The 27,926-nt window shown below is 41.6% G+C and overlaps 1 protein-coding gene across 2 annotated transcripts; it reads right to left on the minus strand.

Moving 5' to 3' along the window:
• Positions 1 to 156: 156 nt before the first annotated feature.
• OLAH (oleoyl-ACP hydrolase) lies at positions 157 to 27,926 on the minus strand. 2 transcript variants are annotated; one of them, XM_070601207.1, is made up of 9 exons: positions 27,778 to 27,909; positions 23,829 to 23,973; positions 19,321 to 19,493; positions 17,268 to 17,398; positions 9,565 to 9,703; positions 7,453 to 7,552; positions 6,589 to 6,752; positions 1,586 to 1,668; positions 157 to 1,254 (listed from the first exon to the last, which is right to left on the minus strand). In XM_070601207.1, exons 3-9 carry the CDS (start codon positions 19,350 to 19,352, stop codon positions 1,112 to 1,114), a joined length of 792 nt encoding a protein of 263 aa, XP_070457308.1. In that variant the 5' UTR covers positions 19,353 to 19,493; positions 23,829 to 23,973; positions 27,778 to 27,909; the 3' UTR covers positions 157 to 1,111. The 2 variants fall into 2 exon arrangements, with proteins under 2 accessions (XP_070457308.1, XP_070457307.1); XM_070601206.1 differs by lacking the exon at positions 23,829 to 23,973 and having other exon boundaries at positions 27,778 to 27,926.

The raw sequence follows: 27,926 nt of genomic DNA on the forward strand, positions 1-27,926 counted from the left end.
ATCTTATTTACTGACATGGTATGTGTATTATTTTAAAATCATAACAAAAACATGCACCCATATTATGTGATCATGAACAAATCAATGCTTTAAAAGCTAACATTTTAGTATGTTACGCTGTGTCAGGCAGTTGAAGTCATAAGGAAGAGACATCGGTTGCATCAAGTAGTGGAGTTTATTGTGAGGATCTGTAGGAAATCAGGATATCTGATTGGACAGCCAGGAAGTGAAGAGACAAAGACAGTTTGGGAATTGTGAGAGGGTGCAGGATCCAGACAGCGCCAGGGATGCGGTGCCTCTCCATTCCCATCGGTAGGCATTTGTGAATCCCCCTGGTAGTGTCCTGCCATCGTCCTGACTTAGCTAATTTTCCTATTTCTGCTCTTTTCCCTTTTGGCTCCTGGTTGTTTCCAACTGTTCTGCTTTCTCGTTATGTCAACATCAAATTGTCGCAGAGCGAGGCTGAGGCAGCCTACCAGGCATGGCATTTGTGCTTGGCCACGCCATACGCCAAGGACCAGACACTAGGCTGGTTGTCTGTGGGAGGCTTGCTCTGGGCCCCAGTCAGTCATTGCCAGGGCAGCAGCAAAGCCACACAGCGCCAACAGGCAGTCGATGTGGGAGGAACCCGTTGGAAGGTGTTCTGAGGACTTGCCAGCACAGACGGCAATGACAGTTCAGGATGGTCTTATTTTAATAAAACAGGACGTACATTTTCTCATTAAATGAGAGAACCCCACATTTCAAAAGATCTGATCAGGCTTTGAGCCACAATGTGTTGCTGGAACAATAATTTATTTTCTAGCATTTCCTTGTCTATCATTTTCACTGTTAAAATAATTGAAGGGGAAAAATGGATAGTTGACCAAGCAAGAATTTTGTTAACCTTCCCACAGCTGAGACTCAAATGAGATTCTAATAGGAAAACAGAGGACCCTGCCAAGAAGTATTCTTTACCCATTTGTCTTTTGTCCCCAGATACATAAACGCTCTGTAAAGAAATCACCCTGACAGTGGCAAATATATCATTTTCAAATCTCGAAATAAAAGCAGTGAACTACATCTGAAAAATCAAGAAGAGTATCATATAATCACTTTGACTATTTTAAGACTAAAAGGAGGAGAGCATTGATACTTCTAGACACTTGGTAATGTAGTTCTTGATGAAGCTCTCATTGGATGGCTCCATAAAATAAAAGTGATCTCCTGGAAGCACGTGAATATCAACACTTCCACTGGTCACATCTTTCCAGGCTAAAAATAAACCAGATTATATTTAGTAGCAAATGACATCACCACCAACGAAAGACTTACTCCCAGATATTTTCTAAGAGTTGACGCCCGTGGTAGAGTTACTTCCAAGGTCTCATGTTCTTTAAGTCCTGTATTTTTAATTTCTCTAAGACCTATCAGTATATAGTTGTGTTCCCTGTGTCCTCTCATTTTACACCGACATCTCTCCACTTACGCTAAATAAAACTTGGGCCAATTTTCTGCTCATTACAGTAACTGCTAGTTGACCTGAGCTGGAAATCATGGAATAAATATCTCAATAAAATACCCAAAACTATCAAAATAATTTCACCTTCCATATCCTTTACGATATCTTCAGATCCAAGGAAACAGGTTAAGTCACAGGAAAGGAGAGCCTCAGATGGTCTATCAAAGCTGCAAACGTGAAAGAGCAAGTTAGTAATTCTGCGTGGTCAGCATCCCAGAATCTTTTCCTGTTGGTGACTTCACTTAAATGAACCGTGGTGTGTCTTCACTTCTTACGTTTTTGCTATTTCCAGCAATGCAAACATTGTTTTTTTACCAGTGGGACTTCTATCCGTCAGAACCTGCCTGAGACTCATGGTGGTCTGGGCCATTCTCCAAGATCATCTAGCTTCTAGAACAATACAGATGGCAGCAGGATGGCCCTTGGACACCCAGTCCAACTTAGGATGAAGCTAGTTACAACCAGTGCTGTAACTGTCACTCCCCAGAAACAACTCTTTCCCAGCCCGCCATGGTCCAGCAGAGGGTGGCAGTGAACGGAACAAAAGCAGGTTCATGCAAGCTGGGCCCCTGAGCTGGTGCTAACACAGCAACCCACATTTACTGAGGTAGCTGCTGGCTGCTGTGTGGGCCACTAGGGACATGTGGATAAATAAACACAGTCCCTTTCCCCCTGCAGCATAGAGATTGGCTGGGGAGACAGACATTAATGAAATAATCAGAGAGAGATGTAAGTGCTACCAAGTTCAGGGTGATCTGAGATCACTTGATAGGTGGGGGCGGGTTGGGTCAAGCAAGGAAATGGAGTTGGAGCTGAGATCTGAATGAATACGAAAAACTTGGCAAAGGGCAGAGAGGCAGCTAGGGAAGAGGGAATAGAATGAGCACAAACTCATGGCTGTCGTTCTGAGAGCAAAGGGAGAATTGGACCAAATTAAGGCAGAAGTGGTAGGCAAGGGCCAAGTGTAGGCCTCATAAGGGGTTTATGGTCATCCTAAGAGTGACAGGAAGCCACCAAAAAGATTTAAGGCAAGGTCCGTCATGATCAAACTTGACTTTTATCCCTCTGGGAAGTGTGGGGTCCTCTGGGGGAGGACCAATTCAGTGGCTATTTAATAGACCAGGCAAGAATTCCTGCTTCTATCCAGAACATAGAAAACTAGGTGTGCCACTCCCAGCCTAACCATGAAAAAAAGCCCAACAGACTACAAGATCCTAGATTTTCTTGAACTCATCAGAGAGCTGAGTTTGCAAGGCAAACTAGAAACTGAATTCCAAGGAGGGACCGGCACCTATAAGGAGAGGTGGGATGTGTGGACTGGCTCACGTGGGCAAAGCCCAGGAGGAAGGAGTGTCTGCTGTACATTTGAGCAAGAAGAAATTAGCTAAAATGTTAAAGTGCTGGAGACGAAGTGTGGGGTGGTGTGTCAGGTGGAATTCACACTGATTTGCAGGCTCTTTTCCATGGGCCTCCACTAGGGGTTCACCAGAAAGACTGGAAACAAGGCAGGAGGCCATAAAGAGCCCCCTTGGCAGGGCAGGTGGGCAGCAGGAAATTGGCTGTGGCCATGAGACAGATGCTAACCCTGACCCCTGCCCAGGCCCTTCTCTCTCACTAAGCAAAAGCCTCAAGCTACTGGGGGAGGGGCATCAAACACTTTGACCCCCAGGGCACAGGCAAAGACCTATGGCTTCAGGGCATAGAAAGATTAACCCTCTACCCTTGGGGAAGGAGTGGGAAGTGGTCTTGGGCCCACAATCCAAGCAGAAGTATTCCACTTCTGGGGAGGGACTGGAAACTTCCACCCAAGACCAACCACAGATACAAGGAGAAGGGATGGGCATGCTGAGAAACTCCCACCCACAAGGCCCAGGTACAGAGGGCCCACTTAAGATTGAAGTTCAAGACTGTCCAGGACATTTAAGAACTCTCCATGTTACCCCAGAGGTGAACACCACTCATCAGGTAACAAGCAACAGCTGTCTGTCAGTGGGGAGAGACATTTCTGAGGCACAGGGAAGACTGAAAAATTGAGAAAACTACTCCAGCAACCGAGTCCCCACAGTAAGCACACAGTAACACCAGAGGGCTTGGGAGCTGGTGTTGCCCTGAAGTAACCATAGTAACAACAAAATCCAAACACAGCTCAACTCCAGTCTAGATGGACGCAACTCCCCATACTGATGACCTGACAGAAGAAGAGATGTGCTCAAATCTAGATGTAAAAAATACTTCAGTTTCTGTTTTATGCATATCTGGCTTTCAATTAAAAAAAAAATATCAGACACACAAGAAAGCAAGAACTAAATAACCCATTGTCAAGAGGTAAAGCAATCAAAAGAATCAGACTCAGATAAGACCCAGATGTTGGAGCTATCAGGGACTTTAAAATACCTGTAATGAGATGTCAAAGGATTTAATGGAAAAGGTGGACAACATGCATGAACAAATGGGGATGTTCATTAGAGAGATGAAAACCATAAGAAAGGGACAAAAGGAAATTCTAGAAATAAGCAGCAACAACTATGAGGAATTCCTTTGACGGGCTCCTCAGTGGACTTGACACAATTGGGGAAAGAATCAGTGAACTTAAAGAATGGTCAACAGGAATTATCCAAACTAAATGCAAAGGAAAAAAAAGTTAAAAAAAGGAACACCAAAGAGCCATGAGACAATATCAAAGACCCTAGCGTGTGTGTGTAGTCAGGGTCCCAGAGGAGAGGAGAAATCAGCACAATAGTCCAGGCAAGAGATGAGGACAGCCTGAGTGAGTTGGGAACATCAAAGCTCTGCCACCTGTCAGGGATTTTCCTTTTGGCCCCCAGGCTCTGAGCCTTGGTAGAAGGTGATGGGAAAGAAGAGATCTGAGAGACACTCCAGAGGCCTGCTTTCACTTGTGTTGGAAAAAGCTCAGAGCTATGGAGGGGTGAAGAGAGAAGAACAGACTGAGAAAGTGGAAGGAGCAGGAGCGAAGAGAGGAGAAGAATCCAGAGAGCAGGGTTTGAGCAGAATTTTTGGAATTTGGAGAGAGAAAGCTCACAGTTGTGGGTAGCTATTGTGATTTGATTCCCTGGGGAGAAAGTGAGAATAATTAAGGGTTTTATGTTCTCCAAATGGAATGTCCTTGTGAGTGATTTATCTTTTATTTCTGGATATGGGGAGGTTTTTTTGAGAGCCGTTGAGAGTTTAGCTAAGCTACTCTAATATTGCCACCTTGGCATCCACACTGCGGCCAAGTGGCCTGCAGGGACTTGAACTGACATCAGCCCTCTCGAGAGTGCATGTCCCAGGTGACAGCCCAGAGTGACCAATAAACGGAAGTTCCTGGTATGACTCCCCCAACCGCCCTGTGATAAGCAATCTCTCCTGCCTTCCAGAACCTTCACCTTGTGTAACTCTTTGATAAGACCCCTGAAAAGCTTACCAAAATCCCACCTTTTTTGGTTTGAATTGGCCAATCCGGCCTTAGCCCAGGAACCTCAAAGCACTCCACTCGAACACTCTAATAAAGGCATGTGTACGTGTCCTGCCTCACTCTCTGCCTGCACCAGCCTTGACCTTCCCACGTGGCCTATCAAGGTGCGCCATGAACCTCCTCCAGGGCCCACGAGTAATAAGCTTGTCTATTTCAATTTCTCTGTGGTCTCCTGTTGAACCCAGGCTCACGATCCGACACCCAGGGCTCTACTTAACCAGTGCTCACTCAACAAAGTCACAACAGGAGCCTTCGGTAGTGAGTTTTGTGTTGTATTTTGTTTTTAAAACTTGCTTGTGGTTTGCTCTGTGCTGAACTGTCTACTAAGCATGACCTCATTTCATCCTCACCACAACACCTGGAGGAAGTGACTTCCTCTGACCGGTGAGATGCACATTGCGAAAGAAACTCGTTCCGAATTTCATAGCTAGTCAGCCATAGGCAGAGGGTTTTGATCCTGGTAAGTGGCATGTTTAACCATTGTGCAAGACTTAATTATTAAAAACCAGCTTTGCAGATGCTATTTTATTGAAAGTCCACCGTGATTTGGATTGTTTTTTAATTTGGGGAGGGGCATGTCAGACTGCTATTTCTTTGATTCTGACCCTGAGCTAAGCCGGGAACACAGACAGCTGAGCCCTATGAGAGCCAAACATGGGCAAAGATGGTTGGGGTAGAAATGGAGACACATGCATAGATGTGGGGCCTCCAGGAGATGGATGGTGGACGTTGTGATGGATGGGAGGTGGGCAGTGAATGGAGGGACGTGTCAGAAATGAACAGGATTGTCTGTTCTCAAGGTGCTTCAAGTCTGCTCCACTTTTTGTAGCTATTTGTGCAAACTTGTAACCACAAGCACTGCCCATAGTGGCTCGATGTCCAGTTCCAGGCTTTGTGGAGGAAATAAAAGAAACACAGCCTCGAGTATCTGCCTTCTAGGAACTTACACGGAGGAGAAAAAGCCCAGGCAAAAGAGAAGGAATGCATGACAGTGGATAATGAGGACTAAGGGCCAAAGGCTGGCCCCCCAATAGCACTATGGGGAAGTTAGACTAGGAAGAGCCATTTCTAGGTTAGCTTCTTGGGGAAGGCTTTACAGAAGGTTAGGACTTTAGACCTGTCAGAAGAATCAAGTGTCAGTACAGACATCTCAGGAGAGAAAGGATTGGTCAGGCGCCGTGGAGCTACGTGAGTTCTGGGACAAAATTCACAAAGAAGCAAACAGTCCTCCTTGCCCTGGTTCACCTACACACTTAGCAAGTAGGATCTCCTTCTGCTGACCCCTCTAAGAAGGTGAGAATGCTTTGGCATTAATTAATGCAACAGAGATCTATGTGATAAAACATACACGTTGAACCATCCACTCACACATACATACATATGCATATATATTTTTTAAAGAAAAATATACTCTATTCGTCCTTTAGTGACACAATTTCTGTGCCCAGGCTCCATTCTAAGGCGGTAAAAATATCACAGGTGACCCCAAAGTAAGTGAAATCAAACTCTTAGAATGTTGTCCGCCTGTGCAAGCAGCCTCGGAGGACTCCGAATCTACATTTTCCTATAGATAATTATTTTTTTAAAAAACCCACTTGTCTCGGTTACTTACACGTAACTTCTAAAAATGCGTGCATCTGCTAGCACTTTGGTTGTATATTCTCGCAAAAGTTCCTTGTCGTAAATAAAATCCTTGGGAGTGCCTCCATAGTCCTTAAGGAGACAGGCAATTCTTTCTTCTGACAATTCGTTTTCTTCGGGAATGTGAAGCCGGGCCTTTGATTTGAAACATTAACAGTGTAAGCCTGATATTTCATATAACACACTTACTCATAAACTGAGAGCTACCTATCTAAGGGAAAAGTCATCAAACCAAGGTTCGGGGCCGGGGCGGGGGACTTCTTTATGTGCAGGTCTCAGGGGAGACCTATTTCTTTTTGAAAGCAGGGAGATGAAACTTCACTAGTAATTCCAGCGTCATAATGCCACCAAAATGCCACTCTTGCCTTGGAGGCCCAGGTCAATCAGAGCCGTTCTCTGGATGGCAAAGGGAGAGCACAAGGGCAGTGGGAACAGCAGCACCAGCTCTAAAAGTCAAGGTGGTTCCAAAATGTTGACATCACTGTCCCCTTCGGAGATTTCAAGGATTCTTCCCTGGATCTGATCCAGTTGCTTTGCTGAGAGTTGATTACGTTCCCAGCTGACTCAGGATGAAAGAAAAAGCGCTTATGGTCAATACCGGCTCAGAGATGGCAGGGACGTTGCAAGCACTGACCGGAAAACAGTTAAAGCTCATTTCAGAGAAAAGGAGAGACGTTGGTGTTGAAAGAGATTGGAGGGTCTTTCCATGAGCCCGAAGTATCCCTGCCATCATCCCCCGCTGGGGAAAAATTCGCCAGATAGGAAAATAACTTGGTTTTCTCCTCACATTTCCCTCCTCTCCATCACCCTCCCTAAGGAAAAGGAAATTACTTACATGAGGAGGCGCTACACTCGACACAAACAAATGTGCTGGCTCTAGCTTATGTTTTTCTTTTAGCTGCAGTGCAGTCATAAAAGCAATATAGGATCCCATACTAAATTTGGGAAAGAAAAACATGATAAGTGTCCAACAAAACTCATGAGAATCCATCAAAAGTCGATAACAACAAGGCACTCACAGCAATGATCATGAAATCGTCAAAAGATAAAACATTGGTTGAATAGTAACTCTAATTTATTTGTGAAAGGTATATCTTCCATGATTTATATCAGCATCAAAACTGTTTCAAAACATCTTAAGTAATTCAAACGAAGATATGGTACTGATTTCCATAATGTGTTGACATTAATTTAAATTTCCTTTTCTCCCTTAAAGATATATGTCGCTCTGAATTGATAGTATATACCAGCAGTTCTCAAAGTGTAGTCTGGAATTCCCTGGAATTCCTGAGACCTTTTCAGGTAGTCTATGAGGTTAAAGCTATTTTCAGGATAATACTAAATCATTATTTGCCTTTTTCTTTCCTGAGTGCATGGTTGAGTTTTCCAGAGGCCTGTGTGACATGGGATATTGCCACAGTTTGAATGCAGAAGCAGAAATGAGAATCTGCCTGCCTTCTGTTAAGCCGGACGTTAAACAGGTTTGCAAAAGTGTGAAATAATGCCACTCTTCTTTTTTTTTTGAAAATAAAGTCTTTTACATAAAAATGTATTATTTATGTCAACATATAATGGGTTTATGAATGCTATTTTAAGATAATTTAAATATCTTTAGATTTCTTAGTTTTCATTTCTAATATGGTAAATGTTGGCAAGATTTATCCCGCATAAACAAAAGCTCTTTAAGGTCCTCTATGAAAGTATTGAAGTATGGCTGGCACCAAAAAGTGTGTGAAATGCTGTACACGTTATGTAGATATTTTGTAAACAATACTGCCACAGACGATTTTTTGTAAATATCTTAGGGGAGAAAAGAAAAGGAAACTCAGTCCTATGTTCATTGCCGATGGAGTGTAAATTGCAGGTAATTTGTAAATACATATCAAGAGCTTTATCAACGTGCCTATCACTTAAATTCTGGAAATTCATCCTAAGAAATGTGTAAGTGATGTATACGAGATTGTCTACAAAAATGTTCATTAAAGTGTTTTTATAACAGAGAAAGATTGAAGTAACTCTTGTGTCCACAAAAGGAATTTGATAAAAACAAGTCATGAAGCAGTGTATTCTTACAGCAGTCAAAAATTTCCATAGAAATAGTAAGTGAAAAACGTCAGGAAAAAATGTGAAACAGGACCTCATCGTTTAAAAATAATATGGAACCACATCAAAATTTTAAAATATTATCTAGGTTAATGGATACTTTATTTTTCATTTTTTGCTTGACCATTTATGTAAATGTTAGATAATATAGTGGACAAAATTTATTGAGTCCTTACCATATACCAAGTAATTTGTGATCATTATTCATTTAATCCTCATAAGTAGGAATGATTATTATTCCAGCTTTACAGAGGAAAGAACTAATTCAGAAACCTAAGTAATTTGCCCATGGTCAAACTGAGTAAGAGGCAGTCAAACGCCAGGCTTCATGACCTAACCTTAAAATTATACAGCCTAGCTTAAGAAACATACTATTTATGTAATTTTTTAATTTTAAAAATAAATGGGATATAAGTTGCTGCTAGAATCTTGATTTTTTACAAATCTTCAGTTTCTGCCTAAAAGGAAAAAAGGTGTAATTCCTGTACAAACTGGCCAATTGTAAGAGTTGTGACTGGTCATAATTACCCAACGTGCTGGAACTATTTCCTAAAGAGAAGATGCCAAGAGGCGCCCAGGATTTACATACTCCTTAAAGATTTCAGTTAGTCACCCCATCTGGCCTTTCTATCTTTGTGGTCTCTGTTGACGTTTTCTTTCAAACTGACTTTCTTCTTTGAGAACAGCTATCCCCATATTTAATCAGTTACTCCTTCAAGCAGTGATGAAGAAATGTAATCAAAACGAAAGGTCTGCCTCTCACAGGACACAAAGGACAACGTTAACCATAGATGTGTCATTGAAGAGACTCCCTCAAATGTGTTTTAAAACAGATTTTAAATACCTGTGGCCAAGAAATGCAAATGGCTTATCCTGGAGGACCGGCAGCAGAGCACCAGCAATTTCATCAACGACCTCATGGATGTCACTTGCAAAAGGTTCTTCAGATCGACTTTCTCTTCCCGCAAGCCTTATGGAGTGCACTGGGGATGGCAAACCACAGTTAGCACTGGGGTGTTGTGAAAGGGCCTCTACTAACATGACGTGAACAATGTCAAAGAAATGAATAATAATGGTCAAATCCAGGGAGAGAAAAGTTTTCAAATTTGCTGGTAAAAAGAGCAATAGCGAAAAATATAGCAGACTAAATATCTGAAAAATACTCTCCAACTACAAAACACCTAGAAATACTAGATGAACCACACGTATGCCTAGTGGGGCTCACAATAAAGGAAAGGGAACACCCGGAAGGAAAAAGTGAAAGGGAACTGAAAATTCAAGCAGTGAGCATCTGCCAATGAGTGGCTGCTCAGACGCCCATTACCTATGTCAGGAAAATAAAACATCAGATTTCAAGGGTGGCCTAGGTGGTCAGCAGACAAGGCATTGGAGTGCCTTAAATCCACAAGAGAGGAAGTGTTCCAAATAGACCAATGGAACAGAATACAGAGCCCAGAAGTAAACCGCATGCATGCGGAAACTCAATTTATAGCTGAGCTGACATTTAAAATCGGTGGGTGAAATTTAGACCTCTTGATAAATGTTGCCAAGTCAATTGGCTATTCCTGTGGAATAAATAAAATTGGATACCTAGGTCACACCCTGCATATGTAAAAGTCAATTCTAGCTGAAATATGACAAAATACTTAAGAACTGATAGAAGAAAACATAAGCAAATAACTTTGTGACTTAGTGTTAGGGCATACTTTTAAAGCAAGCCATAAAAAGTACAAACTTTAGAGAAGAGTTATTGACTTGACTCTATCAAAATTTAAAACTTCTGTGAATCAAAAGACAACACATGAAAAAGAAGAGGTGGCACAGACTGAAAAAGACATTTGCAACCCACAAAACCTACAAAACATTAGAGTCCAGAATAGAAAAAGAATTTCTACATGTCAATAAAAAGACGACAAATGGAAAAGTGGGCATAAGATACTAACAAGAAACTCAGGAAAGAAAACATATAGTAATACATATATGAAAAGATGCCCAGTCTCACTTATAATAAGGGTTATTCAATTTAAAATCAGAAGAATTTATCTTATAACTGGAATTTGTATCTTTTGACCACACTCATTTTCCCCTCCCCCTCACATCTGTTCCCTGTTTCTATGAGTTCGGTTTTTTTTGGATTCCACACATTAGTGAGGTCGTATAGTATTTGTCTTTCTCTGCTTTATTTCTACTTAGCATAATACCCTCAAAGTCCATACATGTTGTGGGAAACGGCAGCATTTCCTTCTTTTTGTGGCTGAATAATATTCCATTGTTTACATATACACACCACATTTTCTTTATCCATTCATCCATTGATGGACTCTTAGGTTGTTTCCATATCTTGGCTGTTGTAAATAATGCTGCAATGAACATGGGAGTGCAGATATCTCTTCGAGATAGCAATTTTGTTTCCTTTGGATATATACCCATAAGTGGAATTGTTGTATCATATGATAGTTCTATTTTTAATTTTTTGAGGAACCTCCATACTGTTTTCTATAGTGGCTGCACCAATTTACATTCCCACCACAGTGCACAAAGGGGTCCTTTTTCTGCACATCCTCACCAACACTTCTTTCTTGTCTTTTTGAGAACAGACATTCTGACAGGTGGTCAGTGATGTCTTATTGGGGGTTTGATTTGCATTTCCCTGATGATCATTGATGTTGAGCATCTTTTCATGTACCTGTTGGCCATCTGTATGTCTTCTTTGGGAATATGTCTCTTTAGATTTCTGCCCATTTTTAAATTGGATTGTTTCTTTTTTTGCTAGTGAGTTGTATAAGTTCTTTATTTATTTAGGTATTAACTCCTTATCAGATATATGATTGGCAAATTTTTTTTCCCATTCCATACCTAGCTTTTACATTTTGATGATGGTTTCCTTTGCTGTGCAGAAGCTTTTTAATTTGATGTAGTCCCACTGGTTTATGTTTGCTTTCAGCGTCAGTTTAAAAACAATCCTTGCCAAGATCAATATCAAGGGGCTTACTGCCTATGTTTTCTTGTAGGAGTTTTATGGTTTCAGGTCTTACATTCAAGTCTTCAATCCATTTTGAGTTGATTTTTGTCTATGGTATAAGATAGTGGTCTAGTTTCATTCTTTTGCATGTGGCTGTCCAATTTTCCCAACACCATATATTGAAGAGACTGTCCTTTCCCCATTGTATATTCTTGGCTCCTTTGTCATAAATTAATTAGCCGTAAATGTGTGAGTTTATTTCTAGGCTTTCTGTTCTGTTCCATTGGTCTGTGACTGATTTTATGCCGGTACCATACTGTTTTGATTCCTATGAATAAGTTCTGGGGATCTAATCTGCAGCAAGATGGCCATAGTTAACAGTGCTGTGTTCTCTATTTGAAAGTTGCTAAGAGAGTAAATCTTAAAAGTTATCACAGGAAAAATTTTTTTAACTATATGAGGTGATGGGTGTTAACTAAACTTATCGTGGTGATCATTTCACGATATGTCCATAAATAATTATGTTGTTCACCTTAAACTTATACAATGTTACATGTTAATTACATCTCAATAAAACTGGGGAAAAAACAAAATCAGAATAATTTCGTGCATAGATTGGCAAATAATCAAAAACTTTAGCAAAAACAATATTGTCAAGGATGTAGAGCAATAAGAATTTTCATATACTGCTTTGGCAGTGTAAATCATTGCCATTTTTTTTGAGAACAATTTGTCAATATTTCCTATAGTTGAAGACATTCATACTCCACCACTCAGAAATTCCACTCCTATATGTAGATTCTCATACCCATGCATGTAAGAACACATACATAAGACTGCCCATAGAAGCATTGTTAATAAAAGCAAAACAATGAAAAAGACCTTAATGCCTATAAAGAGAAGAACAGATACATAAATTGTGTTATAGGCACACAACTACTACATAACAGTTAAAAGTCAGTGAAGTAGGGTTACACATATCCACAGGATGAATGTCAAAAAATAGAGGAGAAAAAAGCAACTTTCAGAGGAATGTTTACAATATGATACATTTACATAAAGTTAGAAATACGTGAAATGATACTATATCTTGCTTCTATTTGAGGAGGCCAAGAGAGAAGAGAGTGGATACAATTGGGGAAGGGTACATGGAGACTTCAATTGTAATGTTTTATTCTTTCAGGATAGCAGCAAGCGTGGTTACGTGTGTGGTATTATTCTTTATACATTTTTATACATCAACGATTTAAAAATTTGTTTAAAGGAGCAGCCTTTAATTGTCTATATTGGACTGTCAGCTGTTCATTAAAAACCTCGTATGAAAATAGTTCCAGGAATTTCTAAAACTATATTGATATGTTAATAACAGGACTCTCTTCTTCTAATGAATGGATTTTTTTGAGACCTCGTGTCAGAGTCCTGGTGAAAGTGGAAAGGGGAATAAAGGGGCTTGGAAGGCCTGAGGGGAACAGAGAGGTAGGGTTGGGAAGGGAGCATTTCCTGGGAAGAAGGGTACATTGGAAATGGGCAATGTCTCTTGGAGGCCTGAGGGCAAAAATGCTGGTGTTTTTCCAGGGCTTTTTTGGGGTTACTGTTTGTTTGTTTTGCCACTAAAAACAATACTGTAATGTGAAGAGCCCTGTTCATCCACGTTCACGTACTTTGGGGAATATAGCTGTAGGTGAAATGCCTAGAACTGAGGTTCAAAAAGACCGAACAGGAAGGCTGTTGGCTCCTGGGAAATGGAGACTGTTGGAGCTGAAGAGAGCTTGGGAAATAGGCACAGGCCAGGCATCTCACTCTACAACTGAGAAAACTCTCGTTATGTAAGACTGCGAGTCAACACGGAATTTTATGAGATTTCCTATTTGACCTACTTCCCTATTTAATTTAAGGTCGTCCATCTAACCTGCCAAACTTAAACAAAGAAAGGCAGGTGACCCTGTATCGTATAAATCATCTAATAGAAGGGAAGGAAATGGGATTAGAAAGGATAAGAATGCCAAATGGTTTTTTTCTTAAAAATATCTGAAATAGAACTTCAAATAATTTATGCAGCTATTCCCTCCTCAAGGAGATGGAGGTTAGTGCCCTATCCCTTGAGTGATTTTCTTCCAAGGAGTAGGGTATGAAAAGGGACGAAAAGTAACTTTACAGTGGAGAAACCTGCAAACACGACCTCAGCCAGAAGATGAAGGAAAGTCTGAGAAACCACCGCAGACTTAGAAGGCTAAGGTGATAGGCCCACTAGGTAATGTGGTATCCTGGATGGGCAGAAAAAGGACATTAGGGAAAAAACGAGTGAAATCTGGAAAAACTGTGGAGTTTAGTTAATAGTCACGTGGCAGTGTTGGTTCCTTATTTGCGACAAATGTCCTGTGCTCATGTAAGACGTTAATAATTGGGGAAACTTGGTGAGGGGTATATAAGAACTGTACTATTTTTGCAACTTTTCTGTAAATCTAAAACTATTTTTTTAAAGTTGTATTTAAAATAAAAATTTAATGGAGACCTTATCCTATCAAAAGTTAAAAAAAAATCAGAAGCAAATATATCAAAGTAGTAATACTGGAAAGGCAAATGGTTAGGACACTATGGTTTGTTAACTTACTCTGTTTAACCAGCTTTAATACTTCCGGTGACTAAGCAGTATCTTGCAGCAGACCAACTCTCTCATTGAGCGAACAGATAAACTGAATAAAAGACACACACACACATACACACACAATCTGTTTGAAGCCCTGAGCTGCTGAGGCAACTAGGATTTGCCTGGAGAGACGAGAACTCTAGAAAAGTGAACTGAAATTCTTCCAGCCTCTTTTCCACTATGGAGATGTGTCAATTATTTGGCACAGGTCAAAAGTTCGAGACCCCAGGCTGAGGGCTACTTCTAAGAGGCCCGGAACCCAGCAGAGCTTTTTTGAATTCCCACGGGACTACCGAGATAAGAATTGTAACACAGCGCTGCAAAGGCAGCCAGAAATTAAGAAGCTACAGTATCTTGAGACAAGAGGCACAGTGCTTTCTTCTTCAAGGCATCTGACTTATTCTTAAACTATTCATATCAAGAGATTAAGGAGGGGTCACCCTGTGGCTGAGTGGTTAAGTTCCCACGCTCTGCTTCTGCAGCCCAGGGTGTTGCTGCTTCAGATCCTGGGCGCAGACATGGCACTGCTCATCAGGCCATGCTGAGGCGGTGTCCCACATGCCACAACCAGAAGGACCTACAACTAAAATATACAACTATGTACTGGGGAGCTTTGGGGAGAAGAAGAAGAAGAAAAAGAAAGAAGATTGGCAACAGATGTTAGCTCAGGTGACAATCTTTAAAAAAAAAGAGAGAGAGATTAAGGAAATAGAAACAGAAAATTACTAAGAAGAAGAATGGTGTTTAGTTTCACAAGGCTGTGAGAGAAATGTCAAGTTTATAATTTGCCAACAAGAAAGATCCTAGGAAAGACAGGGTAATAGATTCAAACGGAAGCACAGAGAGAAAAGGGGCTTAAAAAATTGAACAAAGTTGCATTGATCTGTTGGACAATATCAAGTGGAATAACAAATATTTAATAAGGATCCAGGAAACAGAGAAAGGGGAGATGCAGAAAAGACATTTTTGAAGATACAATGGCTGAAAAATTTCCAAATTTAATAACAGTTGTAAATCCAGATTCAGAAAACTCAATGAATCCCAAGCATGATAAGCACACCAAAGCACATCATAATTTATAAAAGTGCTGAAGAGACAGCCTTAAAATCAGCTAGAGTAAAAAAAGACAATTGCATATATAGTTAATAAATATTGTTCACTTCTCATAGAATGCAGGTCAGAAGACAATGGAATGTCACCTTTAGAATGATGAAGGAAAAAAATGTCAACCTAGAATTGTAGACCCATATTATAAATCTTTCAAAAGTGAAAGCAAAATAAAGACAATTTCAGTCTTCTTTGAGAATTTGTTGCCAGCAGACATGTGCTATAAAAATGTTTCCTTCAGACTGAAGGAAAATGATTCCAGATAGAACTCAGAACATGCAAAGAAAGAAAGTGCTAAAAATGATAAAAATGTGGGTAAATATAAAAGATGTTTTTCTCATTCTCTAATTTTTAAAATGTAACTATTCAAAGCAAGAATAATAAAAATTTATTGTAGATTAACAACAGCAAAAGGACGGGGGGGAGTGGGAGTATGCTGTTGTACGGTTCTTAAATTTTACATGAAATAGAACAGCATGTTAAAAGCTTCATAAACTGTGATCAAGGGGGATTTATCCTGGGATGCAATGATGGTTCGTCATATACAAATGAGTAAATTTGATACACCGCATTCACAGAATGAAGGATAAAAATCATGTGATCATCTCAAGAGATGTTTAAATAGCATCTGACAGCCTTTCATGATGGAGACTCTCAACAAATTAGGTCTAGAAGGAGTGTTCCTCAACATAATAAAGGCCACCTATGACAAGCTGCCAGCTAACATCAAGCTCAACGGTGAAAAGCTGAATGTGTTTTCTCTGAGATCAGGAACAAAATGAGGATGCTCACTCTCGCCACTTCTTTTCAACATGGTACTGAAGTCCTAACCAGAGCAATGAGGCAGGAAAATGAAATAAGAGGCATTGAACTTGGAAAGGAAGAAGTAAAGTTGTCTCTTTTGCAGATGACATGGTCTTATATGTAGAAAACCCTAAAGAATCCACCCCAAAACTGTTAGAAATAATAACTGAATTCAGTCAAGTTGCAGGACACAAAATCAACATCCAAAAATCAGTTGCATTTCTTTCTTTTTTTTTTTTGCTGAGGAAGATTTGCCCTGTGCTAACATCTGTTGCCAATCTTCCTCCATTTTTTTGCATGTGGGTTGCTGCCACAGCATGGCAGATGAGTGGTGTAGGTCCACACCTGGGATCCAAACCTGCGAATCTGGGCCGCCAAAGCGGAATGCACCAAACTTAACCACTATACCACCAGGCTGGCCCCTCATTTGCATTTCTGTACGCTAACAACATACTGTCTGAAAAAGAAATAAAGAAAACAATCCCATTTGCAATAGCATCAAAAACAATAAAATGCTTAGGAATAAATTTAACTGAGAATAACATTTGAAGATGGACTATAAGTTAAAGATCCGTATGATAAATCCCAGAACGACCACTAAAACAGTAAAACAAAAATATATGGCTAATAAGGCAATAGTGGAGATACACAGAATATTTTTTTAAATACTCCATTAATTCAAAATTAAAGGAGAAAACAGGCAAAATGCAACAAATCACAGATGGGACAAATAGAAAACCATTGCGAGATAGTAGATTCAGTTCAACCAATAATTACATTAAAAACAAGTTGTAGGGTTCGAATGCCATCTCCTAAAAAGTCCTTCAAGCTCTAATAGTAACAAAATAAAAGCAACAGAATTTCTTACTTGAGAAATATAAAAATCACCTTATTGAAGACCAAGCTTGAATGCCTATTATTATTAATTATCTACCAATAAGGGAAATCTTTACTGTGCTTCAAATTCCTATATGTGCTGATCATCTGATCTTATAAATTGCTTAGATGGTGATGAAAATTAACATACCTTCCAGTGAATTATGAATCTTTTGTCCCCACTTGGAAAAATAGTTGGAACCACCTCCTGCCCAGGGAAAACAAATCAGCCTAAAGATTGCACCAGGGTTTTGGTATAAGCAGTTCACAACTTTTGCATTCCTAGGGAGAAAATTCAAATATATTTAACATTACATACATCAATTAACCTGGACAAACTGAATTAGGTGTATTTTAATGGAAATCTGTGTTAATTATAAGGAGGATATGTTCAAATATAAAGTGATTGCCAATTTTTCCAATAAGAAAGGCCCAAAAAGGCTGTTATGGGTTTTTGTGTGTGTATGTGAGGAAGATTGTCCCTGAGCTAACATCTGTGCCAGTCTTCCTCTGTTTTATGTGGGATGCCGCCACAGCATAGCTTGACGAGTGATGCTAGGTCCGTGCCTGGGATCCAGGCCTGTGAACGCCAGGCTGCCAAAGTGGATCACGCGAACTTAACCACTACTCCACGGGGCCAGCCCCCAGAGTCATTTTTTTAGAAGTGCAAAAATCTTCACTAGAGACTACCACAGTTTGGTGAAAACTGCATAGCAAATGAGTGACTTTTCTGAACCTCTTTTTTTTTTAGTCTATTGAAGAGTCTAGGAAACTTATTTGAATTCAACATTTCTTTAAAGCAGTTGCATATTTTTAAAGTCAAGAATCCCTACTTCAATCTATTTTAAATTATTTGCATTCTAATTCGCAAAAAAATGTGTTAGGACAAGAGTGGGTTTTGCAGTTCCTGACTCCTGTGTAATTTGTGGGAGTGGGGGAAGTTCTTTAAGAAAAATAATAAGAAGTTATGAATACAAAATTCGGTGCGGAAACTTTGATCATTAGTTTCAAGATACAAACCATCTACTTCCGGTGAGGATGGAGGTAGGAACTGCCTTTCGCTTATTTAGAGCAATGTCAGTCTTGGTGGGTCCTCGGAACCCACACTGATGGGAGGCCTACACTGCACGTGAACCCATGGCCAAGATCCCACGAGAAGGGAGAGCCTGGGAGGGTAGTGCCCATTGCTGCTGAGCCTGGACAAAGAGCAGAACTGCTCTCACTCTTGGGTTCTTGCCTATCTCCCCATCCATCCAACTTCTTCTCTCAACCTAGAGAAGGAATCAAAGACCAATTCAGAACTGACCTTGCCGAGTGCAGCCAATCCTCCAGGTAGAAGCCTTCCAGTTGAACTTGCCCTCTCTTTCTCTTCCCCCCTCTTCATTTTTGAGTTACATAATAGAAATCTAAAACTTTAGAGTTGAGAGGGATCAGAGAGAAATCATTTAATCCACTATTAGAACCTAGTGACTCTGACTGTGGAGACAGAGACCTAATCCCGTCTGATCCAAATCATGGCTACACCCCTGTTGATATGGCATTAGGCAAATGACTCGAGGACTTTAGTCTCAATGTCTTCATGTGTAACATAATAAAGTCTTGCCTACACTTTGATTAAATGTGTTAAAAATGCTTTGCATGGTTTTAGGCACACACTCAACAAAAATAAATGTTACCTGTTATTGCTTATTTGACAGTTGAAGAAACTGAGACTCTGAGATGGTAAGTCACTTGCGCAAGGTCACCGAGACAGTTAGTGACAAATCAGGAATTACAACACAAATCCTAAAGCTGCTTTCTGACTGAACCCTTTCCCCATATTCTCAGCATCAATATACAAGTGGACCACTAAGCGGCAGGAAGTGGAGAGCAGACCTGGGAAGCTGTGGGTTAGAGAGGCAGGGACAAGAACTTCTTTTCCCTGTTGGTGCTTAAATTGAACCTCTCCTTCACCTCTCCTAATCCACACGAGTGCTTCAGCCAAGTCATGGATTTACAATTTCACTTTAAAGTCACTACCAAATCAGTGGCATTTTACATACTGAGTGGTTAGTGCCATTTACAACACCTTGCACCAGGGGCAATCGCCACCCAATGAGGCTTCTGTGAGAAGCCCCTTTCAATCTGACAAAGCAACCTCCAGAGGCAGAGTAGTGGGACATGAAGGGTGGAGGAAGAACCAGGTTGCACACAGAATGACGTACCTGGCCATCCCAGCTTTGCCTTTTCTCTCCATGCTGTGAGAAGATGGTGCGAAGTTGCTGGTCACAGCAACTTGTTGGCCAATGCCGAATTCAGTACCTCTTTGGGTATAAAACCTCTGATCAGCCTTGTGCACACACAGCAGTGACCAGATTTCTTTTTACTGCTCCAACCCCTGTTAAAAAAAAAAAAAGAAAAGGAAGAAATAGATTAGAAGCAACATAAATGATGCAGTCCAAGAATAAGGAGTCGCCTGCCTCAGTTCATATTCAGTGACCAGTAAGTACTTCCATAAGCCAAACCTCCAGCTAATCTACAGAAAGACAAAGACGCCACATTTCTAAACAATAGCAACTGAACAATCCTGCAGGTAAACACTCAATATGCATGCAGAAAACTCTCAATACCTACTAGAAAATTGGGGTAAGAGGAGATGTCTGTTTTTAAAATATGAATGTCTTGGTTTTCTAGATATTTATAAAGTTGTTCTCCCTTAAATCTTAAGGAAGAGTTAGAGTGTCTAAAAAAGACTTCACTACCGTGCCAAACTTCCAGCGTTGCAAGTTGCAAATATTCAGAAAAGAGAAGAAAAACAATGACCAGAAGTTCTGTCCTTTCTAGAGGCTTTGATCTCTTTACTTCCTGGGAGTTCCTTGAAGCCCAAGCAGTAATCACGTCAAAACCCCAGTCTACTCAGCTGTGAATCCCAGAAGGGCTCCTAGGAGCCTAGGCCGATCCCTCCACCTACGGTGCAGTGCAAGGCCCTTGGAGGAACAGAAAGACTTGTTTAAATAGAGCAGGAAGGTTCACTGAGGTGACAGATCCTTTTGTCTCTCAGAGCCTTTTCTAAGAAATAATGGATCAGAGCCATCGTAAACCCTCAGAAGAACCACCTGGAAAGTACGTTAGGCGTTCTCGGACTTCTGTGGGAGTCTGTCCGTCTTAGGTAATGACATAAGGTGCCCTAAAAGATGACTCTTCTACCCAGGAAAATAGACAGGTCATAGGCGGGAAACGTATTTTCAGTGCTTACAACTGAAGGCCGTCATTGAGTGCTGCAAAGCTTCAATAAAATTAGGCTAATTCCTCCAGCTCTTTCTAATTGAAATAGGTAAAACCCTTCTTTCTGATGTCATTTTATTTTTGACTTGGCACATCTTGGGATCAGTTATACTTGGGAGAAGTAAACATTTATTCAATTTATTCAAATGTATTTATTCAGATTTATTTCCTGAAGGCCCATGATCAAGGTCTCAGGTAATATCTCAACATTGGAGTTATCCCAGGTAAAAACTGTAATGATTCCGCCCTCAAGAGAAAACCACTAGAAGCATCTATTTGACTGGAGACCCAGAGGAGATAAGAGAGGGAATCAGGTAGAAGGAATATTCACAAGGCAATGGCTTAGATTTTTCTAGAAATGATGCATGACACTAGTCCAAAGATAAAAGATGCCCAGCAAATGCCAAGCAGAATAGATTAAAAAGAAAGCAAGCTACCATATGGGTGCATTATAATGAAACTGTAAAACAAAGAAATAAATATAAAAGACAAATATTAAAAGCAGCCAGGACGGTGAGGAAATGGGGATGAATTATTATCTTATTATCTTGGAAAGAACTGCAGTTAGATTGACGGAAAGCTAGAAGAGAGTATGATGATATCTTCAAGTGCCAAAAGAAAAATTGCCAAATTAGAATTTGCGAAACAGCTTTTAAGAAACGGGGTAAAATAAAGACATTTCAGACAAGTAGAAACTAAGTTTGTCACAGAAGACACTCTCTAAATGAAATTTTAAGGGAAATACTTTCAGCAGAAAGTAAATGACCGCAGATGGAAGATCTGAGATGCAAGAAGGAATGAAAAACAAAGATGGTGATAAATATGTGAGCAAATATAAATAAACATTGATTACATAAAATAGTAATTGTAATGTCTAGGGGGCCCTAAAATATATATGGAATTAAAATGCCAGACAAAAATAAGGTGTAAGTCAGGAGCATGTACAAGAAGGTCCTTATACTACCTTTGAGGTTTCATTAAATTTGGACTTTAAGAAATATGCAAGTTTTAATTTGTAAAGCAAGTCCTTAAAAGAACAGAACAACATACCATAAGTCACCCTTCCTGGAAGAGAGGAATGTTTAGTCAGTCACAAAGAAAAGAGAGAAAAGTAAAGAAAAAGGTAAAACAGAGAGAATACGCAATACAAGATGGCAGACTTAAACACCAAAGATAGTGGTGTTGTTTTATATTACATATCAATGCACTAAATTCTCTATGTACAAAGCAAAATCATCAGATTGGATTCAAAAATAATCCAGCTATATGCTGTGCATATGAGATGTACCTAAGAAGATATTACTCTTAGTATTTTAAAATGATTTCAAATGTCAAATACTTACTGCCAGGTCCTAGAGTTGGCACTGAGGAAACAATCTCGGAAAGATGACTAGCTACCTGCCAGGCAAAGGGAAATAGACGAGGAGAATAGAGTGACTTGAGAACAAGGCAGAGAGAACAGCGTGTGCCCAGCGGAGAGATGGGATGTGGTCAACTGGGAAACAAAGGAAGTTAAATATGGCTGGAAGGCGGAGCATGGGGAGCAGGTGGGAAGAGAAAAAGCCAGGAGGTAAGTAGGGTGATGACCTTGTAAGCAAGCCATGTGAGGGATTTTGGACTGGATCTTAAGAACAGTGAGATCCATTGAAAGGTACAATGACCAGAATTGCCTTTCGGAATGATGGCTCTGGCTACAAGGTAGTGACAAAGAGAAAATTAGGAGGTGATTGTAATCATCTAACAGAGAAAGGATGGTGACCTGGCCTAATCATAATATCAGCGAACACTTCCAGAAGACTTACTAAGGGCCAGTCATTGTTCTATGTTTTAATAGGTATTAAGTCTTTTAATTTTCACAATTATGTAGGTGCTCTTCATAAAAACCATGAAGGTATTATTATCATCTGCATTTTGAAGATGAAAAACTAAGGCACAGAGAGGTTAACTGACTGACTAAAAGGCACGTGTTGGAAGGGAGCAGACCCAAGCAGTCTGGCTCCAGAAGCTGCGCTCTTAAACCCTAATGCATCCCCTCATTGTGCTAAGGGGCTGGATTCCACAGCTACCGCAGACCCTGGAGTCAACAGGAATTGGCGATTTACTAGATATGGGGAGTGTGGCGGGGGAGGAATCAGGATGATGCCCAGCTTTCTGGCTTGGGCACCGGGGTGCATGACGGTGTCATTTACTCAAATGAAACGCAAGAGGAGTGCATTTGGGGGGCAGGTGATGTGTTTAGATTGAATTGTTAAGTTTGAGGTACCTGTGAGGCCTCCGAGGGAAGATTTTCAGAAAGTACTTGGGCATTGGGATCTGGATCTCAGGAGAGTGTCTGGGAGTAGACTTGGGGGGTGTCTGCACTGAGGGGAAGTTGAAGCTGAGGGATGGAATGAGAAGAGCTGGGAGAGAACGGAGAGCAGTGTTCTTAACTGGGAGTGGAGCCAGAGAAGGAGGCCAGAGACTCCTCCAAAACTCATTTCCTAGAAGAAATGCCCATGCCTGTTTGTTGTATTGGTGCCCAGTGCCATTTCAGGGAGTGGGGGTTATGGACACCCCCCTCCCCCAACCTGTGGACTCACTGAGAGCTGGGGGTTTTCAAGTTAAGAGTGACAAGAGGGGCTGGCCTGGTGGGGTAGTGGTTAAGTTTGGCACACTCCACTTTGGAGGCCCAGGGTTGGGAGTTCAGATCCTGAGCAGGGACCTACACCACTCGTCAGCCATGCTGTTGTGGTGACCCGCATAAAAAATAGAGGAAGATGGGCCCAGATGTTAGCTCAGTGCTAATCTTCCTCACCAAAAAAAAAGAGTGACAAGAAAATGGGCTAAGACAGAGCCCTGAGATTTAAGGGCAGGCAGAGAAAGAGAAGCTGCCAAGGAAGCTTGGGTGAGGAGGCCAGGAAAGTAGAAGGCCAAAGCAAGGGGGCCCCTCAGGTAGGGGCCGCTTTGCAGCAGCATGTGCCCCATATACTGGACAGCAAGTAGAAACGCAAGCGCAGTAGGAAGGTGCTGGATGAGTGACTCCAAAGTCAGCTACAGATGCCACTTTATGGGGAGATTTTAAAATCTCCAGCTTCTCTATGAGCAGCTATTCCTTAATCAAAATGCTGGCAATTTTTTGAAAGAGTTGAGTGGTAATGTTACAGACACCTGGAACGATTGGCTAATGCTCTCAGAACCTACACTTCATCACTCTCTCCTTGTACCCTCCTCTTGACTCTGACCACATCTTAACCTTTCTCCTGATAATCTCTCCAACACCACTCAGGTTGCCCAAGACTCGCACTTGTCTGCAGATGGCCCTGAGGGCTGGGGTAAGGCACTTCCTGATCCATTCTGGCTGCGTTCCTGGCCCCTAGCTCTTTGCCTTGGCAGTACAGAGAGAGCACTCAGAAGTCTTTCCCTTGGCTGAAGTCGCTGCCAAACCTACAGAGGAAAGAGTAGTGCTTACAGCAGTGAAGAGCAGAGCCGGCGTCCCTGAAGATGAGGTCACTTCAGATTAATGACTCCCAGATGTAGACAGTTCAGGCCAAGGAATTTACAGGGATGTGGGATTTTCCACACCATCCCTTTGCCCCACACAGACACTCCTCTGCCTGTGGACAGCGCAGTAGAAGTAGAGGTCAACAGGCTGTCAGATAAGCCTGCGTATACACCCTACCCAAACAGGTCCATTGACAGCGAGTAACATATAGCTCTTGCTATTAATAATTCTTAGGAGATTTGAGATCCCAGTAATGTGACTTCAAAGTACTCTTATCAGACTCTGGACCAGGGCCTCTTGAAAGATTCACCAGCAGCGTTCCTTAGCAGACTTCTCATGAAAGGCAGACACTACTGCAGTGTGTGGAAAGAGTCCGCGCTAACTTCTAGAAACTCAGCCACGGTGTGGCCCTGGGCAAACCACACACCTCCGTGGGCTTGCATTTCCTTAACTGCCTCGTAGGTTTGGGGTGAAATCAGTGGAGAATGTCTGTGAACAGCCCTTGAGTTCGCAACTTTGCAAGTTGGAAAATGGTATGCTACGTGCCTGTGCTTGGCTTCCTCTCCTCGGGGTACGTTATACCCCCATACTTCCTCCTGGGGCCCCAATACAGTGCTGCAAAAAGAAAGTAGGAGATGCTTGACGGGGAGAAAAACTGGGGCACAGAAGATGGTGGTGCTTGCACCATTCCCAGGATTTGGAATGTCACTGCTCTAACTGCCTGTACTTTCTCTGGTCTGTAGCTTCCTTTTCTCTAATTTTGCTTCTTTGTGCTCATAGAAAGCCCTTCTCCCTCCCCTGCTGCCTCCTCTCCTTGCTCCACTCAACTCCTACTTCTAGAAAGTTCAGTGAATGACCCCAGCTTTTTTAAAAAATATATTTATTTATTTTTTTTGAGGAAGATTAGCCCTGAGCTAACTGCTGCCAATCCTCCCCTTTTTTGCTGAGGAAGACTGGCCCTGAGCTCACATCCGTGCCCATCTTCCTCTACTTTATATGTGGGACACCTACCACAGCATGGCATGCCGAGCAGTGCCATGTCTGCACCCAGGATCCAAACTGGCACCCGGGCCACCAAATCGGAACGTGTGAACTTAACTGCTGCGCCACCGGGCCAGCCCAACCCCAGCTTTTTAACAGTGCTTCCCATTAGAAAACTGACCCTATAGTCTGAGATACTGTCTGATTTCAGCAAAGGTCACAATGGTGCCCAGTGCAGGCTCCCAAGATGATGACTCATTAGTCCATCGTGGAACACACCTGCAAGACCAAAATGGCAGAGCCACAGGTTACTTCCAACCTCTAGAAGCTCTGGGATGGGCTAGTCTACCTTCACCACCATTACAGCACAGTATGGCCTCACCCTTGCCCCATCACTGCGTTTCCCTTTGGAGTTTCTTGGTGTCCTTTCTTGCCTGTCAAAGAAGTTCTAATAATGTTGAACGTCAAAAAGATGGAGCCTGCCCTCTCCTTCTAGGAGGTTTCTTGGACCCTATAAAAATGTCTCCACTTCTTTCTCTACTAGCAGTGACACAAAGTAAGGATTATCGGGAGAGCAGCTTGCCTTAAGTTAGAAAAGGATTATTCCTTCCTTAGGGCCATGGGTGTCTATCTGTCTCTGACTTAACTAAGAGGTAGGGGTCATTCTAGTGCTTTCTCAAACAGCCAGCAGGCTCCTATTTCCCAGGAGCTTTTCCTAAAGGTCTACCTTACCAGTCTCTTCTCTCTCTCTCCCCTCTCCTTTCCTCCCTTCCCGCCTCTCCTTCCTCTCCTCCTCCTCCTTGCTCTCCTCTCTTCCTTCTTCCCTCTCTACCTCTTTCTAAGTATATATATGCTAATAATGTTAATGAAAGGAATCAGTCGTGCTTATATGCCTAGATTTTAAGTCATGAAAGAATTTGATCTTTATAGTCACTCATCTTGATTAAATACATCCAGAAACCTGAATTTATGAACCTTAAAAATTAAGGAGCCTCTGATTTCTAACAGTTATTCCTGCTAAATATAAAATCCACAGTCAGTCAAATTGCTCACTGAGTCCTACACTTTTCTTCCTTGATAGATATCAGAATGAAGGAAGCTGCTTTTCGCAAGAGGTAGAAATACAGGACCAGATTCGGTTACCACTTCTCTGAATTGAAGAATATGTTGACTTTCACGCCTTCTGAGAACGACTTCAGGCATCGCTTCCTATGCCTGAAATGGCAATAGTGAGAAACCTATGCATCCAGCACTTTCAACAGGAAGTCACAAAATTCCCTGTGGGATGGTTTTCGTTTTGCATAATTTATTTGTGTCTTGGTCAAGAAGTCTCCTTCTGAGATACTTGCAAACTGCCTATTACCTTTAAGGCAATATGGCCATGGAGCAAAGATGTTGAGCAGTAGCTAGGAATGGGCATCCAGATGGCTCTCATAGTGGATTTCACTAGTGTAAACAATTTTCATTGTTGTTTTATAGATTATGTGCAATAACGAAAGGAACTTAGGTAAACCAGTAAAAATCACCCCATGAAAGGCGTAAAATAAAATAAATTAAGCATAATCAAAATACATTTTCCTCAATGCAAAAAAATCTGTATAGCTATAGTTTAGTATGAATAGAAAGGATCTAGTGTGTGCTTTGAATCCAGTGTGTCTGGGGCCATATCCTGGCTCTACCATTCAATGAGCTCTGCGGCACAGAATCTCTCTGTGCCATGCTGGGTTATTGTGAGAATTTGTGAGTCTCAAATGTTAGCTATAGTCCTTTTGATTAGAAAGAAATACGCCAAAATTGCAACATATTTTTTTCTTTGGGCATGGAACCATAAATGACTTTTAATTTTCCTACTTAGGAAAATTTCCTAAATGGTCTTTAGTGAGCAGGTATCATTTCCAAATGAGGAAAAAAATCCAATGATTTCTAGTTCATTCTGGTAAGAAGTTATTCCTACTTTTATATCATAGGGCTCAACTAAAGTCTTAATAATAGACTTCTATTTGTGAGTCATTAGTAGAATGTATTATTCATCCATCTATTCACCCATCCGTACTAGAACGACAATGGTGGGAGATACAGAGACAGATAAAAAGTGTAGATTTCTGCTTCTAGGTGTTCACAGTCTTGTTAGGAGGCTCGGCATGGATAAGAAAACAGGTTTTTACGACAGCATGTGATCAGTGCTGAAATCAAAATGCTGTGAGTTGGGTTCTATTCAAGATGGCAAGGTAGGAACATCCCAAACTCACCTCCTCCCACAGACACACTGAGTCCACAACTGCATATGGAACAATTTCTTCTTAAAAAAACAAAAGCCTGGGGCTGGCCAGGTGATGCAGCGGTTAAGTTCACACGTTCTGCTTCGGTGACCCGGGGTTCGCTGGTTGGGATCCCGGGTGCAGACATGGCACTGCTTGGCATGCCATGCTGTGGTGGGCATCCCACATATAAAGTAGAGGAAGACGGGCACAGATCTTCCTCAGCAAAAAGAGGGGGATTGGTGGCAGATGTTAGCTCAGTGCTAATCTTCCTCAAAAAAGAAAAAAAAAAGCAAAAGCCTGGCTGAGCGACAAGTACACAGTGGGCAAACAAAAAGAAAACCTCATTGAGGCAAGTACGAGAGGCTGGGACACAATGTTGTGATAAACCCCACTCCCCAGCACAGCAATGCACAACTGGGAAGGAACTCAGACCCAGAGCTTCTCCCTGAGGAGGAAGGGGTTCAGACCCCACCTCGAGCATCCCAGTTTTGAGGATGCACATTTGAGAGATAAGCCCCCAGAACATCTGGCTTTGAAAACCAACAGGGCTCATGTCCCAAGACCCACAGAAGCAGCCATCTGAGAAGCTACTCATAAACAGCTCTGGCTCAGACTCACCCCAGCGCTCAGCTCGGAGGCAGCTGATTACCCAGACTTAGGTGAACAAGGCTTACCTGTTTATGTTAAGTCCTCAGCTGGCGGGGCAGGTATCTAACTTAACACGTACATCCAGGAGCCTGCTGGAACACTCTCAAAGTCAGAGTCCGGCTGGCACCTTTCTTCCTGCTCTCCCTCTGCATGACCCTGAGCACTGGTGTCTCCT

Source organism: Equus przewalskii, chromosome 30 (genome assembly GCF_037783145.1).
Source record: "Equus przewalskii isolate Varuska chromosome 30, EquPr2, whole genome shotgun sequence".
NCBI classification, from domain to species: domain Eukaryota; kingdom Metazoa; phylum Chordata; class Mammalia; order Perissodactyla; family Equidae; genus Equus; species Equus przewalskii.